The sequence below is a fragment of the Natrix helvetica genome (assembly GCF_964273705.1).
Source record: "Natrix helvetica genome assembly, chromosome: 3".
Lineage (NCBI taxonomy): Eukaryota > Metazoa > Chordata > Lepidosauria > Squamata > Natricidae > Natrix > Natrix helvetica.
In genome coordinates, this window is record NC_138549.1 from 36,696,203 (window position 1) to 36,713,904 (window position 17,702).

At 36.0% G+C, this 17,702-nt stretch overlaps 2 protein-coding genes across 4 annotated transcripts in view; one reads left to right on the forward strand and one right to left on the reverse strand.

Annotated features, from left to right (window-relative positions):
* The window catches only part of EIF5B (eukaryotic translation initiation factor 5B), a 33,852-nt gene extending 27,742 nt beyond the window's left edge, over window positions 1–6,110 (reverse strand). For both annotated transcript variants that reach the window (XM_081946774.1, XM_081946773.1), the window contains exon 1: window positions 5,915–6,110. In XM_081946774.1, coding sequence (XP_081802900.1) covers window positions 5,915–5,949 — 35 coding nt within the window. In that variant the 5' untranslated portion in view covers window positions 5,950–6,110. The remainder of the gene's footprint in view (window positions 1–5,914) is intronic.
* A 126-nt stretch (window positions 6,111–6,236) lies between these two features.
* Window positions 6,237–16,116, forward strand: TXNDC9 (thioredoxin domain containing 9). Of its 2 annotated transcripts, none has more exons than XM_081946788.1 (5): window positions 6,237–6,367; window positions 8,315–8,530; window positions 9,871–9,989; window positions 11,015–11,269; window positions 13,440–16,116. In XM_081946788.1, exons 2-5 carry the CDS (start codon window positions 8,348–8,350, stop codon window positions 13,555–13,557), a joined length of 675 nt encoding a protein of 224 aa, XP_081802914.1. In that variant the 5' UTR covers window positions 6,237–6,367; window positions 8,315–8,347; the 3' UTR covers window positions 13,558–16,116. The 2 variants fall into 2 exon arrangements, with proteins under 2 accessions (XP_081802914.1, XP_081802913.1); XM_081946787.1 differs by lacking the exon at window positions 6,237–6,367 and adding an exon at window positions 6,688–6,863.
* Window positions 16,117–17,702: the final 1,586 nt, after the last annotated feature.

Sequence of the window (17,702 nt, forward strand, 5' to 3'; positions counted from 1 at the left end):
AAATATAACTATCACTTAAAACAGTTTTTAAATTTTTGCCATATAAACCAATATCACAGAAGCACCACCTGAATTTATATAACATGGTTAAGTGAATCTGGCTTCACCATTGAGCTGGCGCAGTAGTTAGAATGCAGCATTGCAGGCTACTTCTGCTGACTGCTGGCTGACTGCAGTTTGGCAGTTTGATTCTCACCAGGCTCAAGGTTGACTCATCCTTCCAAGGTCGGTAAAATAAGAACCCAGATGGTTGTGGGCAATATGTGGACTCTGTGAACTGCTTAGAGAGGGCTGCAAAGCACTGTGAAATGGTGTGTGAGTCTAAGTGCTATTGCTATTGACTTTGCTTAGCAGAAGATTGCAAAAGGAATCACATGATCCTGGACACTGCAACCATCATCAATATGAATTGCCAAGCATCTGAATTTTGATCACATGACCAAGGGGATGCGGCAACAGTCACAAGTGTAAAGAATAAGTAGTCACTTTTTTCAGTATTGTTGTAACTGTGAATGGTCACTAAATGAACTGTTGTAAGTCTAGTACTACCTGTATATACTATTTTTATCCTGACATTTCGTTAGTAAAAATGTCATATCTTTCTGTAGTTTAGAAAATCTGATTAAAATCACACTTCTTACATTAAAAATTACTACATATATAAATCTTTCTCCTATAAAATATTCCTATAATCTTCCTATAAAATATTTATATTTAAGGAGAATCTCCTAAGAAAAATAAAACCACTTTCAATATTCATATTTTTAGCAGTTCATTGAAGATCCCAGTTTTTTTAACACTGTATCTTACAAATGAGATTATTAACATTAAAATGTGAGCAAGAAAAAAATATGGCATATGGATTTCATTAAAAATTCAAGCAAAGAAAATAAAATCTATAAACTCCATTCTTAAATAAAGACAGATTTAAATCAAAAAGGAGGAAAAAGGGGACAAGAGGGAAGAGGGAATAAAAGACTGTAGCTAAAAAGCTGCCATATTTTGCTGTAGTTAGGATATAAATATGAATATATAATTAAGAGTTAAAGATAATCCACAATAGATTTGGAAAAGAAATCAACTTTTAATAGGAATTTAGAGGTGAGATGTGTTTTAGACTCCCCACAGTAATGAAATGATTTTCAGTTGATCATTTTAGATTTCTTTGCTCAAGAACTATTTCAAATTGAAATTAATATTTCTCTGTGCTGGTAAACCTCTTTGGTATAATCTGTGAAACGTGTAATGGTTTTTTTTTATCTTCTAAGTCTACTATGTACATGTGCTTTCAAGTCAATGCTGACTCCTGACAAGTTCCTGGATGAGTCCCTGTAGTTTTCTTGGCAAGTTTATAAAAGTTGTTTGCCATTGCCTGCTTCCAAGGCTGAAAGAGTGACTGGCTTAAAGTCACTGGGACTGACCCAAAGTCCCCAGTGCTGAAGACAATTAGAAATAGTTATCATAGTTTCTAACCTGTGCCTTAACCACTACACCAAACTGGCTCTCACCTCACTCTTACCTGAGCCTTACCTGAGCAATTTAATTTTTAATTCCAGGGAGGGAGGAGCCGAAGTTGCGACGACACGACGTGCGATCTCAATGCTCTGAGATCGCAGTCGATACTTTTGCCACTGGGTGGTCCAAACAGACCTAAACCGTCCCGCAGAGACGGTGAACAGGAAGAATACTCTTGTTGATCTCAGGGACATCGCAAAGTCCCTGATTGATCCAAGAGAAGTTCTTCAAGCCGGTGACAAAAAATCCAGCCATTTGGCTGATGAAGTCGGGGCGGCTCCAAAATGGAAGGATATGGAAAGAGAAAGTGTTTCCAGCTGGTGAGGAATTTTTATTGTTTTAAAGATGATTGCCTATAAAAAAACTTAAAATTAATTTTTTAAATTTTTAAAATTAATTTTTATTGAATGTTTTAATCTTTAAAAACTGTAAAAAAAAAGACACAAGGAAAAAAAACACAATAAAACAAAACAAAACACGGAACATACATAACAATATAGAGTAATTTTACAGCTTCAATATCGGCTTTCCTGCTTAGCTTTTATAATTCTCCCTTCTGCATTGCCTTCCTATTACTATAACCTTGTCCTATGATGTAACATTAACAATATTAACACTTATAGTAATATTCATTATTTGTATCTCCATCTATTTGTATTCTCTATTTCCTGTTTTGGCTTCTGATTTCTAGCCACTGGTACATTTTATTCCATACTTTATAGAAGTCTGATTCTTCTCTTTCTTTTAGTTCTATTGTCATTTTGTCCATTTCTGCACATTCAAGTATTTTCCTAATTGTAGTTTTAAAATTAATTTAAATTGGAGAACAGAAGAAATAAGCGGCGGAATTAAATTTGGAATGGTTTTGGACAGTGGGTTATCTTACTTTTTAAACGCTATCTTCACGGATGGAATTTATGCAAGCCTTTTAAAACGAATGGATTAAGTTTCCTTCTTCTATTTTTTTTCTTTTACTATTCTCTGTAATCTATGGAGTAAAAATCTCCTCTTTCATTACTGTGGGTGTTTTTCTAACTCATTTAAGAATCAGACTTTTTTTTAACTTGAAATACAAAAAAGATACAAAAAGAAACAAAGAAATTATAACATCGTAACACTGCTACTCGGAGGCTGGAGGTTTATGTATTGGAAACGAAACACTTTTTTCAATGATTATCCTGGCTTGGCACTTCAAGGACTCACAGCTTGTTTATAGAGAATGATAAGAAGAAAAGCACACAGATGTTCCTTTGAAGTATATTTTTAACCAGAGAAAGGTGAAATGTTATTGTGATGCTTAATCCTGTTAAAACCTTCTAAGATAGAGCAGCAGTGTTTGTTAGCTGGAGATAATGGCACAAGTTCAACAGCAGAAAGAAGTTTTAAGTCTGCAAAAGATATTCTCAGAAATATAGAAATTATCAGATGCACATGAGAGGATAGAGAAGAAGTTGGAAGTTTTAGTGCACCTAACAGCAAAATTTGATGAAGTTGAAGATCCTAATCAAATGGAAAAAGTGGTGGTTAAAATCCTAAAAATCGAAGAGGAAAATAAATATAAAGAAATTTAAATTGCTGATATTTATGGTGATTGGTTTGTCTCTGAAAAGGGAAAGAGTGGAATACTGAAAGAGGAATTAAATGGAGGGGAAATCTACCCCAGATGGCAAGATACAGAGGAAGAGAAAACAAAAAAATGTATGGATTTAAAGAGAGAAATTTTATTAGCAATATCATTGATAATACTACCGACAATCAAAGATAATCTGATTAAGGAAACAGAAGAAGGCGATCAAAATTACATGAGCGATTTTATAATCAAAGAGTTGCTAAGAGGAGTCCATACAAAGTTGATTAAGGAGATGATTAGAGGACTGACACCACAAATGGCAGAAGATATGAGACCGTTTTGCTACTGGAAAGATACAGGTTGATAGATGGAAGAGTATAATTTAAAACTAGCTAAACTTAGTGAAATTTAGTGACAATAGATATAGTTAAATAAATAATTGATAATGATAATAATGTATACAATGTGTAGTGCTATGATAAATAATAATTGGATATGATTATTGAATGGTACCCATGAAAGGAAGATTAGAAACCCTTTTGGATTACATATAAAGGTTAATAAAAAAGAATTAAGTTAGATTCAGTTAAGTCTTGATTATTAGGGGGAAAAATATGATGCAGGATATAGTCAAATAAAGGAGGGACAATGATAATAATGTATATATATGTATGGGTACAACATAAGGAAATGGGATGTAAATTGTAAACAGTTATTTGGAAAGAAGGATTAGAAAACTTTGTTATTAAATATTATGGATGTTTAGCTAGAGTAGGACATAAGGATTCAGTGTTTTTGGAGGATTTTAGAAATAGTAAATGAAATGCCAGTATGTGTTTATGTATTAAATCTTGGTATATTTTATGATGATGGATGTTTAAACAATTATAGTCAAATAAAAATGGAGGAATGATGATGGTAACATGTATAAACATCTGAGTTAAAATACTTGAGTTAAAATGAATTATGCTTAATGACTGTGGAAGAGATGCACGAAAGTCTTTTGTAACCAACTGATACACTTTCTACAGTATGTAAAGATGGAAGATTTTATGTGTTGTGTTTGTTTTGAAAATTTAAAAAAATGTTTATAAAAAAAAATTAATTCCATACAGGAAATCTGAGGCTGAGTAGTTATAACAAAAAAATAAACTGGGATGTAATAAGCCCTCAAATTGATATATTTCATGCAAAGCCAAAACCATCTGATTAGGGCTTCCATGAAGTTCTTGTCAAATGATCTAGCAACAGATTCCAGGGGCATTATTTTGCCCTGTTAAATCTTAATAGCATTTAACATATCAATTAGAGTTACAGTGGTTAACTGCGTAACATTTTCCAGTAAGCTGTTCTGTTCTCTGTCACATCTAAACTGATACAGTGTTAATAGTCTTTGCATCTCCTCTGATCTTCAAGAGAATGGTATCACGTCTTTCTCAAAAGTCTTGCTGAGTTTTCTTTGATGCCATAAAAGCATCAAAGGCATAAAGGCATCAAAGGTAACAAACCAGGGCTCTCTGGTAATTGTATATTTCTGGTTCTGAAAGTTATAATTAAAGTAGCAATTAACTACATACCAAGATTTTTTTAAAATGTATGGGTGGCCATCTTTCTCCGTCCTACTTTCTTTTCAGGATTAAAATGACTGAGTCAAAACATCACGTTACTCAACAGTTCTTGAAAACGCAGGGCTTTGACCTTTTATTTATATGCTGTTCTTATATTTTCCTATATATTACCTTCTTCTGTTTCAAGTGTAATGCTTGCATATGTAACCATAGTAGGCTATTTCATCAGCATTTACATCACGTTACATATTTACAGTAACCAACCGATTCTTACCATGTTATCTTAGGGAGCTAGTAGATTCAGTATTTAATTTCAAGACTGGCAAAATTCATGGCTAGTAGTTAATTATCACTAATGATCATGCAGAAATAATCATACAGAATTTATCCCTGCTCTAAATGTTGGAGGTTCCAACAATTACTAGAAACTAGGCATGTAGGAAACTCTGATGAGAAATGCAGCAAGTCAGGGGTCAATAGTACAGATAGGTGAGGCCGAAAGCCTCTTCTTTCAGGAGAACCCCAAGAGCAAAACCTTTAGTTGTTTATACCGCTGTACTCTTCTTGAAACGAAGGGCATTTGGGCCAGAAAGGTCTCCCTAATATAGCCAACTTAAGAAAATTCACACACTGTCATCTATAGTAAATTGTGATTATCTTAACAAGTAGTGTTAACAAGGAATTGTTTGATCTCCTTCAACTTGTTTATCAGCAACTTTTCCACGTCAGCTTTGAGCTGAAGGGCCACGTGGGAAACACGGGGCTTTAGTTCCCCGCAAATTTGACAAGGCCTTTAAATAATTCTAGCTCTCCTAACTGGAAAAGCGACTGCACCCAGGAGTCACACGGTGGAGTCGAGCAGAAAAAACGCACACACCTAAAATAATTGCGAAGGAAACATGACTAACAGCGCCTGTCAATGAACAGGCAAACAAGGACCGGACGAGTCCTTCTCAGAAGTAAACAGTCCAGCCATGAAAGTCCTACAAAGGTCGAGATAGATGAATTCGGGCGGCCCCCTCCCCCGTCCCAGCCTTTCACACGCGAGGACAGGAGACACGCGAGCCTCTGGCCCGAAGAGTCCCGTCCTCCGAGTGAGAGGGGAGCTGCCTCACGTTCCCTGGCTGAGAAAGGGGAGTCCCTGCGCGCTGCCTCCCACAGCGTGGAGGAAGGAGAAGTAGCGCAGGGCTAGCCCTGGGCCGGCAGCCGCCGACTATCCCCGCTCCCCGCCCACCCAGGCCACGTCCAGGGCTCTGGGTACCTGTCATCGCTCTTGTTTTTCTGTTTTTTGCCCATGGTTGCAACCGCCTCTCCGAGGCTGGCTCGCTCGCTCGCTCGCCTTGCGCAGGGCCCAGCCAGCCGCTTCCACACGCAAGAGGGTACATATGGTGAGAGGCCAACGCGAACCCTCCACTCGGCAGCGGACGACGATGCACGCAGGCGCTTCACCTCTGGCCCCCGGCACGCGGTAGGCGGGCATTCAGCGCTCAGGAAAAAAAGCAGGTCGCCTGGCCGGGAGCTTCCGGCTGCGGCGACCGCCTCCTCTGGACGGAGGACGAACTGCAGCCAAGTGCCTGAATTGGGCCCGTATTCAAGATGAGCTTGAACGCGGGACTGGGGCGCATCCGTCCCTTGAACGACCGGGGGGACCGAGAGCGCTCAGCAGTGGAAAGGCCCCGTTAATGCGCCACCCTCCGCTGAGGGCCATCCCGAGGTGGGATCCGGGTGTTACCGAGATGGGGGGGACACCAGGGCGTTGGGTCTTGCGAGTTGTGTGGCTTATTACAAACTAACGGAATTAGCGTGACTCGGGGCGGTATGTGCAGGAAGCGTTGGTTTTTTGTTATAAATCCCCCTTACTCAAGCGACACTTTTAATCTAAATCGTTAATTGACGTGAACGTAATGCCGCGAAGCAGCCACCCCCCTCACGCGTGCTCAGAAACGCATATGTGCACGACGCAAGCGTAGAAAGGATCGCCGGCTCTGACAGCTAACTGCTGCGTCAACAATAAAACGTCCTCAGGACGCGTCGACGAGGATAGAGGCGCATGCGCGGGACTCCCGGGGTGACCAGGTTTACTTGCTGAGCCAACTTGTGGGGCGTCGGGGTCCTTTGGGAGGCCGGTCGGGCGACAGAGGCTCAGGGAGAGAGTTTTGTGGTTCTTCTACGCCGAGGAGCGTTCCTTTGTGGCCTTTCGATTTCTACTAGTAAGTATGGAGCCGAATCGTTACTGTTCGGTTGCCTGGGTCTCGAAACGATACAAATAAACGGTGTTTATGCCTTCGTATTTATTTTGGAAAGACTTGATTAGTTGGATGCATCTCAGTTGGTTTAAGATTTAGGTGTCAGCTCTGGATGGATAAGTATATTTTCCTTACCCGCCCTATCAGAAATTGCTTTTTCTACTACGTGTAGATATTTCAGAGCTGCTTAACTGAAATCGTATTTCCAGAATATGAAGCATGATGTCATCAATACTTAATATTTAAAGTAGACTATAATTAATTTTAGATCTTGCTCCGTCGCTTGTTGATCTTAATGAAATATATTTTACAGAATTTAATGGGCTCCACAAAATACGGGGAAATCCGTATTTGGGGAAAAAATACTAAGGTCATTCAAAATCCTTATGTTGTTAAATCGTAGATGGGACACTGAGTGCAAAGCAAAATAGGTGGATGTAGTAAAGTTTTTCTCTCTAATTTTTCATTGTTAAAAGGGGGTTATGAAAATAATAGCTAAAAAGTTATCTTGGCATTTGTGTTATGAAGAATAAGATACCTTTTCCAAGACTGTGCCTACTATGAGAGAGATTTGTAATTTAATGAATGATTAAATACCTTACATTTCTGAAAAAGGGTTTATAATATGCTGCTTTGCTGAATTTCTTTTCTAGAGTAAGAAACACATTTAGGAATTGCTATTTTCTGTAGTATACATGAGATTTATCCTGAATTCAATTGTGAATATTTTGAATGCAATAAATGAAACATCTTTGTGTGCATATTAATTTGATTTAGTCTTTTGCCTAATTTAGCAACAACAATACTGTATATTGTATTGGTATCACAATTCATTATCATAATAACACCGAGAAGCAATCGTTTTGCCATTTTTATCAAAATGTAAGCTCGGAGATCTTTATTTGGTAACAGACAGATTTTTTTTTTACTGAGGCTTTATGTCAACACCACATGAAATTTTATTTTATTTCTGATACTATTTTCTTGTTTGCATGCCACATGCAAAGTACCAGATAATTTACTACAGAATTTCTCATCCCAAGAGTACCAAATTAGAATTCTAGTTCAGTAATCCTCACTTAAGAGAAGATATATTTAAAATGCTGACTAATAATGAAAATGGTTCAGATATCAATCTCTGTTCCATGACAACTCCCCCCCCCCCCCCAAGACTTAAACCAAATAATCAGAACAAAATGTATGTGGTCAATAATCCTTCTGTCAAGTGACCACTATTTAATTAAAGCAAAATAATTAACCCCAGTCAGCCTTTCAATTAAATATTCTTATCACTATGCTAAATCTTCTTTCAAATTCCATTGATATTTCTACAACACAATGTATGCAATTGTTATTGTAATAAATATCTTTTCTATTCTGTCTGGTTCTAACTTAAAATCTACTTCATTTTTCAGGTTTAATGTGTCTGCTGCTAACTTAAAAAGAAAATGGATGCAGATACCTCTGTTTTTTCGCAAGCCCTGGAAGCTTCAATGCTTCAGACAACTAAGATTGTAGAAGAAGAGCTTGATGCTGAAATACAAAAATTGGACCACATGGATGAAGATGAACTGGAACTTCTCAAACGAAGAAGGCTTGAAGCACTCAAGAAAGCTCAGCAACAAAAACAGGTAACTGATAAATATAAGGGTCCAAACCGCTTCTCCTGTATTGCATTTATAACCATGGAGTATCTCTACAAACTAGGCCACTCGTAGTCCACTAACACATAAAGAGATGACGTTAACAAAATGTTAGCTTATTTCCCGTCACAGGGATTTGAGATGAAGTGAAATTAAATAGTGAATTAGTAAATTCAATTAAAATATGAGGGTTTTAGTCAACATTCATATGTTTATTATTGCAGCCTCACCAATCAACCTTTGCAAATTTAATCTAAACTACTTTAACAGATTCAGTGAAATACATGTATGAATTGCCTCAGGGTACAGTCCAATGCACATTGGGAGAAACCTCTGTTGACTTAATAAGTGTACCTGATTCCATCTAGTCGTATAGGCAGAGGACTAGCTACTATAACATTCCAGCTTCTTGAATTCTTTTATCATTGGTTGACAGATTCTTCCATGTGTTGCCTTTCATTATTTTCCATATAATGAATGTAAACAAACATAATACTATCTTATGCCCAAATACATCAGTCTATGCATATCTTAGGACTTCCGGGGTCATTACAGTTATCAATCTCAATAAGTATTGTGATATAGAAAACTGAAGAACATACACAAGAGTAATTGAAAATCTTTATGAAGGGCAGGTTGAGTTTTTTCTGCTAAAAAAGTTTTTGGGAATCAAATGGTTACCCTTGATTCTAAGTAATATGCAGGAGGCGCAGTTTTAAAAATAAAGTTCAAGCAAAAAAGTGAATCTGATTTAATTTACATTTGCAGTATAACTCAAATTCAAACTAAGCAATTGCAGTTACTATATCACTAAAATGGCTTAAAGAATTCCAATCTGAAAGTGAAATTTGTACAGATATTTTTGACTAATTAAATTACTGTATGAATACACAATCGTTGCAGCCCTATGTAATTTCTGAACAGACCGTAATTATTGGACAGGTTGGAATAAATATGAGCATGATTCCACTGGTAATTTACTTCATATTAGAGTATTAACCATTAAAACTTCACTATTTTTTTGGAATACAGACTTTCTCTTCTAGTCCTTTTAGTTTTGGAAATGATTTATAATAAACGTTGAAGTACTTTTTATTTAAATATATGATTCATTTTGGAACTAATGTTGACCTACTTAAAAGCAAATCAGAAATGCTAAAATTACCACCAATATAACTTTGAAGTTAGGATTTGGATTCATCAGATGAAGCTTAGACATAGTAGAACTTGTTCTCACAGAATAAAGGTAGAATTATAATGTTATGGAATGAATTTGGAATGATTTCTTTCATGGCATCAAATGTAAAATTTTATATTTTTATTAATAGGAATGGCTTTCAAAAGGACATGGAGAATACCTAGAAATCCCCAGTGAGCGAGATTTTTTTCAAGAAGTGAAAGGGAGCAAAAATGTGGTCTGTCATTTTTATAGAGATTCAACCCTCAGGTAATCCTCACTAAAAAGTTGAAATTCCTTTCTAGTTAATGCATAGAATTGCCATATTTTTAAATGTATGAGCCCTTTACAAAACCAATTGCAGATTTCTAGTCATAATTCTAATTGCATTCACAATATTGTAATTTGTTTAGCCGTTGTTTGTTGAATAACTATAATACACTGGATCTCCATATCATGCCAAACCATATTCAAGGAAGTTGATAGTGGTTTGCTGAAGATAGGAAAAAAGTCAGTGACTCTTAAGGACAATTATCTGAACAATTTATTGGAAAACCTGATGGAAAGTTATCTGAGATAACTTTCAGATTCAATGTTGCATTTTTCACAGTATCAACTCCCAAAGTCAAAATGAAGGGAAATTGAAAAATAGATTATAGGTATGTACTTGATAATTTATCCACACACTAATTTTAATATTTAGTTATATCTGTATAAGGAATATTTTCCTGAAGGTAAGAGGTCTTAAATAGCAGAATGCTGTGCCTAGAACAATAATGGACCTTGTTTCACTTTTTCAAATGGACAGGATGACAGACTTTCAGGGATTGTTTAATAGAGTCCTTTACTGAAAAGGGAGTTGGATTCGATTACATCCATTTTAACTTTGGTTCTATGACTGTAGTACCATTGGCATAGCAAAACATGAGATAGCGCTTGTAGTGTTTTAAGGTGGTGCAAAGCTTTTGAAGGGGCTTTCCTGAAATTCTTGTCTTGAAAATGGTGAAATAACCATATTCACTTGACTCATTTAAAGGGCTTTCCAGACATCTTTGCATTTATATGCATACTTATGGAGAAAATATTTCAGCTGTTCCTGCTGGTGAAGCAACTCTATATGCAGAAACATGAAAGCACACTTCAAATGCTTTGCACAGCTTTACTTGAGTTAGAAAGCAAGAGATGACTTCATATTTCACCATTTATATTATTATTTAATTTTTATTATTTTATTATTATTTAATTTATATTATTAATTAATATTTAATGTATGAAATATTTTTATTTTTCCTCAGATGCGTAATATTAGATAAGCATTTAACAATACTTGCAAAAAAGCATCTTGAGACTAAGTTTATCAAGTTAAATGCTGAAAAATCACCATTTCTTTGTGAGAGACTTCGCATCAAGATAATTCCCACATTAGCACTATTAAAAGATGGAAAAACTCAAGATTATGTGGTTGGGTTTACTGATCTTGGCAACACAGATGAATTCACCACAGAGACTTTAGAATGGAGATTAGGTTGCGCAGATATCATCAAGTACAGGTAAATAAAATTAATCTTACAATAGTAGCTGATATACTGTTATATAATACTCTTAATATAAAAAAATATCTTCCTGGCAAAGTAGTGAAATTGATATATTAAGTCATCATTTTTGAGGCTTCCCTGATTTATGGATTTTTACTAATGTATTACAAATATTTTATACCTTTTATAAAATATATACCTTTTATACATTTTTATGTATGTCTAGTCCATATGTCTATATCCAATACAAGATACGCCAGATTACAGAGAGTCTATACTATGGGCCAGCATTCAGATCCACATTCAGTAAAGACCCTGCATGTACAGATGTACCAGATAGATTCCATTAGAGGAGATGGTCCCTAAGATACCCTGGAGTCAAGATATATAAGTCAAAACCAATTATTTCAATTGAACTTGGCAGCCTATTGCTAATCAATGCAGCAACTGGAAAGTGTGTGTAATATTTTCATAGCAGCACTCACAGTCTGACTGTAGTTTTAAAATGGTTTCCAAAGGCAGCCTAGCAGTTTCTGGACAAAGCATCCTAGTTCATGTTGGATCACAACTGATGCACTAGCCTTTATCTAGGTAAGGCTAGGTCAGGTTCCCACCTGTTATTCCACTAGCAACTGCTAAAATAACTCAAAATTTCAGACCAGCTCCTTTAAAGAAGAGAGTCTTGTCCAGAAGTAATACTGGGACTATCTCAAATTGGAACAAAAAGTTAACTCGATCCTTCTTGGATTAAGTATGAACTTTTTCCAAATCCTTGAGGCTTTCAGACACTGGTCTAGGATTTCCATTGCATTTCCAGTTCAACCTGAGATAGCAGTACATATTTGAGTATTATCAACATATACTTGCATGACCAGCAGATGATTTCTGCGGGCTTCCAGTATATATTCAAAAGTAGCATGGATAAGTCAGTTAAATGTTTAACCATCTCTTCCTACTAAAGTAGGAGTGGAACCACCATAAAATGGTTCCTCCAGCCCCCAGTCCTTGTAGGCAGTCCAGTAGGGTACCATGGGCAATGGTATAAAAAGTTGTGTAAGTTTCAATAAGACAAAGAGGGACACCTTCCCACCTTCAAGAGCCCAATGCAAATCCTCCAGAGCCATCAGTACTGTTTCTGCTCCATAGATAGGTCTGACCCAAAGTTATTCAAATAATCCTATTCTAGTCCAAGTACCAGCAGAGCAACACATCTAGTCACAGCAAACATACCATGCACAGTCATTGCCACCATCATCGCAGCCACACATTTCAGCTGTTAATGGACCTGAAATATAGGAGGGGAAATTTCTCACAAAGCTATCGCTTCATCACTGCCCAATCAAGTTTTGGTAATACATGCCCATTTATCCATCAACATATTATGCGTGAATGAGATTGTATTCAAAACAAAATTAACATTTGTCAAAAGCAGCCTGTATCAAAGGCCATCAGTTTTTACCAGAGGCTCATAAACATGGAAACCTGAAATAAATTTCCAGGCACTCACATATTCTGCTATCTTACTTGCTCTTTCATTTCCTTGGAACAATCTTGAGTTTGAATGCCATTGGGTTAACCACCAATCAAGTTCCTTTTTCAATTCCAGTGTACTTCCCATTCAGGTTTATTTTTCTCTATTTAGTACCCTGTTCTTTTGCCTGCTGTCTCCACTTTTCAACCATCAATCCAACCACATTCAACTTTTCTTCATCCACTTTGATTTGCAAATCAGTCTCAGTTGTCAAACATTCTAAATACTACTACAAACTTTCAACATCCTTCCCTAATCTACTAAAAGACAACAGCAATAACAGTTCCTAAACAAAAATTAACTAGTTTCTGGGTGCCAATTTATAAGAAAAATAAGATGGTTGGCCAGTTGATGATATGGACCAATTGATTGTGAACTAGATGGGGCAGGGATCCGATCCAGCAGGGTATTGCTTATGTTTTATCATACCTGTTAATTGTTTAAAATGTTTGCTATAATCCTAAGAGATCCATGAAGCAAAATAATGTATCCCTTTTTTTATGTAATGCGGGGGGGGGGGGGGAGGCAGGGAGAGTTGGCTTCAGACAATTGTACTTCTAATTTGTGTTTTGCCAGACATGTCTAATAAACTGCTTTTTCAGACAGCTATTACCTTAAGGATATTTACATTATTACTAATTTCTTCTTTTTTAGTGGCAACTTAATGGAGCCGCCTTTCCAAAGCCAAAAGAAGTTTGGAACCTCTTTCACAAAAGTGGATAAGAAAACAATCAGAGGAAAGAAATATGATTCAGATTCTGATGATGATTAGAATTCATGATACAAATATTTGTAAACCATTTTTCTTTTATGTTTGTACATTTTTAGGAATGTTTTATTTAGCTGTTTGCTTTCAGAACATTTGCACATGACACTCATTTTCTAACATTTTTATAGAGCTCATGAAAGGAAATCTTAAATATTTCTTCCTCTTAAGAAATAATTTCTTAGTAAAGAAATTTGAACCCTTTTCAACTGTGTAATATGATACATGACTTTCAACATTTTCTTAATTTAACAATAGTCTCTTAAATAGCATCTTAAAATTTATACCATTCGCCATTAAGGTATTAATGAAAGACTTTGTCAAGAATTGTTATTTAAACTATTCTTGAAGTAGTGCATTAATAAAAGTCATTCTAATAATACCATGACTGTGACTTTGCCTACGCTAACGTCATTAGAATATATTATAACATTTCAGTAGTTTCTTTAACTTAAATCTGCCAGCTGTGTACACTGCATGTTAGAGCTGAATTAGCCATAAATACTACATGACAACTATACTGAACTAAAATTCTGAGGCTTGAAGTACAGCTTATATTTTTAAAAACAAACCACAGGAAAAATTGAGATGTTTAAACTGATATGAATACAGTTTAATACAATGTCTTGCAGTGTTGTTTTCACTAATATACACATTTCCTGGCACAGCTTTTTGAAATATTAACAATGCTGTAGAACTTTGACAGCCTGGTAGGTAAAAGAATATTTTCCAAACAGTACATCACATTTAAATGTTCTACACCTGCAAATTATCTAGTCTTAGGAGAAAAATTAAGTCTCACAGGAACTTAAAAGCAAATTAAAGCAAATACGGGAATTTTTCATTCTATTGGCAGCCAATCAAATAATCGCTGCTGGGCATGAGATTACGGCAACTATCTTCCCCAAGAAGAAAGAAAATGGGATTTAAATTTCTTTATATGTTTTCTTCTATGAAAGATAAAGACACAGTGTAGCTGAAGGGTAAATGGAGATAATATGCATTCCACAAGTAAATGCCACAGTGTTGGAATCACATTTAAGCTTTTGTTTTCTTCAAATGTTGGATGGAAACCATGCACACACTACTTTCTCAAATGACAAAAAGAAAGCATGAGAGAAGTTAATGAGGATAGCCACAGGACAGGGATACAAGGCAATGGGAAAGAAATAACTGAAACATGGCTTTCAACTAGGAAGACAGGTTTGAGTGTGGGTCACCTGGATAGACTGATTCTCATTTTATAAACAATTGTTTCCAGAATAGTTATAAAACTTAAGTGTCTTAAAAGGTTAATAATATTAATCCTTAATAATATTGGTTTTGTAGTGTTCAATTACATTAAACTAATACTCTGAGTACTATAAACCTCAAATGTTTTACGTCTCCCTAGAGACATCATTTTTCTTAATTTATTATTTTTATACTTATGGTTGAGGCATAATACAAGAAAAGAGTAAAAGAGGCATGTCTTGGTACATTATGCTGGTAGATTAAATATAGGTAGTCCTCGACTTTCAGCAGTTCATTTATTGACTGTTCGAAGTTACAACAGCACTTACGACCATTTTCACACTTATGATTTGCAGCATCCCCATGGGCCAGTGATCAAAATTCAGACACTTGGCAGCTGACTCATATTAATGATGGTTGCAGTGCCCTGGGGTCATGTGATCCCCTTTTGCAACCTTCTGACCAGCAAAGTCACTGGGGAGCCAGATTCATTTAACCATGTTAATAATTTAACAACTGCAGTGATTCACATAACAAATGTGGCAAGAAAAGTTGTAAAATAGGCAACACTCACTTAACAAATTTTTCACTTAGCAACATACATTCTGGGCTCAATTGTGATCATAAGTCAAGGACTATCTGTACATCTATTGCCATTTGGGAAAGGAATGATCTAGTCCTGGCCAGTGACAGTGCTTTGAAGGTTCAAGCTAAATATGCTTGCTTGAACCTGGAGATGAACCTTCTCTGGAGATGTGGAGTCTACAGTAGTCAATGTAACATAATCTAATAATCGACTAGTATCTTCCACATTTTGCTTTTTGCTAATCTTTTAATGCAAGTATTTCATCTGTAAAAATTCCCCCTTCTACAATATCTGTAGTCAAGACCTTTGCAGAGTTAAATTTCGTCTATAATCTAAGTACCCTGTACACTACTTATGATGCCATTGCATGGTTATTTATCTAAAGTTAAAAAGAAAGCTCCTAGAACTTAGGCAACAGTATTTCCATGCATTTTAAAATTTGTTTTGATTATTGATTATCCAAACCAGTTCAAGAAAAATAAAAGCTCTTTCTTTGTTATGATATCTGGCTTTTCTGAGTGCACATAAAAGCCCACTCATCACCAAATCAAATGATTTTTCAAGGAGGTAGTTGGAAGGAGTTATCTTGAGAAATTCTACAAACCTTTGTACAAAATTTCTGGATCATATTGCAACCATTTTTTAATTAAAAATATTTTTTTTGTAATTCAAAATTTACAGTCATTAAGATAATGAATAAGCCTTTGATGATATCATACATTAAAATCATTTTTATTTCATAACCATATGTGGATATGTTTACTGTCATCCTCCAATTTCTTTGTGTTTGATAATCCATTGAAAGGGTTTTAAATAAAAATAAGACTTTTTATATAATTTTTAAAGGGCAGTTCTTTTTCCCTATAATAATTTCAACCAACAATATTATTTCAGTCAAGAAGAAGGAGATCCACTTACTGGACAGCCAACATAAAAGATATCTCAGCCTACAAAAGAGGAAGGGCACGGGAAACATTTTAGAAGAAACCCTTCGTAGTTTTTCAGAGAGCAAAAAGGAAAGCAGGGGGAAATACTTCTAGTTTTACAAAAAATTGTTAATGCTATCTCAAAAGGTGAACACAACCCTTCCAATGCTGAGGAATGACTGGTGTTCATCGCCAGCTGGTGATTTTTAGTAGAAACAAGCCAGAATTATCCACCAATTGCCCTCTTTAACTCCTGCATTAAACTATCATCAGAATGTCACTGCGTTAATTGGTTTGTCAACTTGTGCTTATATTCTGAGTTATACAGTAGACTGGATTGTTTTTTATCTGACAATAATTAATGCGCATGTCTCATAATACGTCACACATTCTTTACTTTCCTTCTGATCTTCCGTTTGCCTGCCGAAGGAGGTGGGCAACATAGCTCTTGCCAAAATGTAAGATTTAGACGGTAAGATTTGTATTTTATTTTATTTTATATTAAAGTTGTTCATTAGAATACGTTTTCGGGTTTTATTTTCTGCTTATTCAGAAATATTCTGCTTGGAAAGCCGATGATCCACACCTCATTAGTTCAGGGTGGAACTTCCCCTGACACAGAACACTACTCCCTGGTAGAATAGAACAATGCAAACCATAGCAGAAATTTCATCACAACATCCCATTCAAAAAAAACCACCGAAGAGCTATTTTGCTGCCCTATATGCAAGGTTTCCAGGAAAAGGAAGGAAAGCTAGGCCAGGCCTGTTTATGTAGTTTCCTGCTAACAAACTACTTAACGGACATAGCCCTCACATGAAGCAACAGGAAATCTTACTTGTATATCTACTGAGGCAGAATCTGTTATGGAGCTGGCCTCACTCAAGCTAGGGGTTGCAAGTGTGAAATCCTATACAGGTAGTCTTTCACGAAAGTTATGATGGACCTCCCCAAAAGCTTCTTACAACCCACTTTTGATGTTACAACTGTTGCAGTCCTTCACGTGAACAAAATCTGGGCACTCAGCAGTCTGCCAGATTGCATGGACACTGCAGTGGGCCTCAGGGACTGGAAGGAAATATTTAATACCACTGAAGAATTCTAAGAAATGCTGGGACAGAGTGAAAATGATTGGTTCACCTCAAGATGCTGTGAAAACACAAATTTCCTCATACTTTTCATACAAAAGCAAAAGGGGAAAAAGTCAACTGAAGCCAAGAACTGGGCATTTTGACTCCTGGAGCTGAAGACATAATATTTTTGTCAATTTTATTCTTGCTATGTGCATTTTTTTTCTTTTGGCCTGGATTATTGAGAGGAAACTTCAAAATCTGAAGCTAGTATTTCTCTTAACAGGATCTAAAATGTAAGAGTTGTGGAATGAAACAAAAATAGCCTTCCATTGG

What these genes read in the sequence shown, in the direction of transcription:
- TXNDC9 (XM_081946788.1), top strand. Translation starts at nt 8,348, where the DNA reads ATGGATGCAGATACCTCTGTTTTTTCGCAAGCCCTGGAAGCTTCAATG. An exon ending in TATAGAGATTCAACCCTCAG is followed by an intron (nt 9,990 to 11,014) that starts GTAATCCTCACT and finishes ATTTTTCCTCAG; the next exon opens with ATGCGTAATATTAGATAAGC. An exon ending in GCAGATATCATCAAGTACAG is followed by an intron (nt 11,270 to 13,439) that starts GTAAATAAAATT and finishes CTTCTTTTTTAG; the next exon opens with TGGCAACTTAATGGAGCCGC.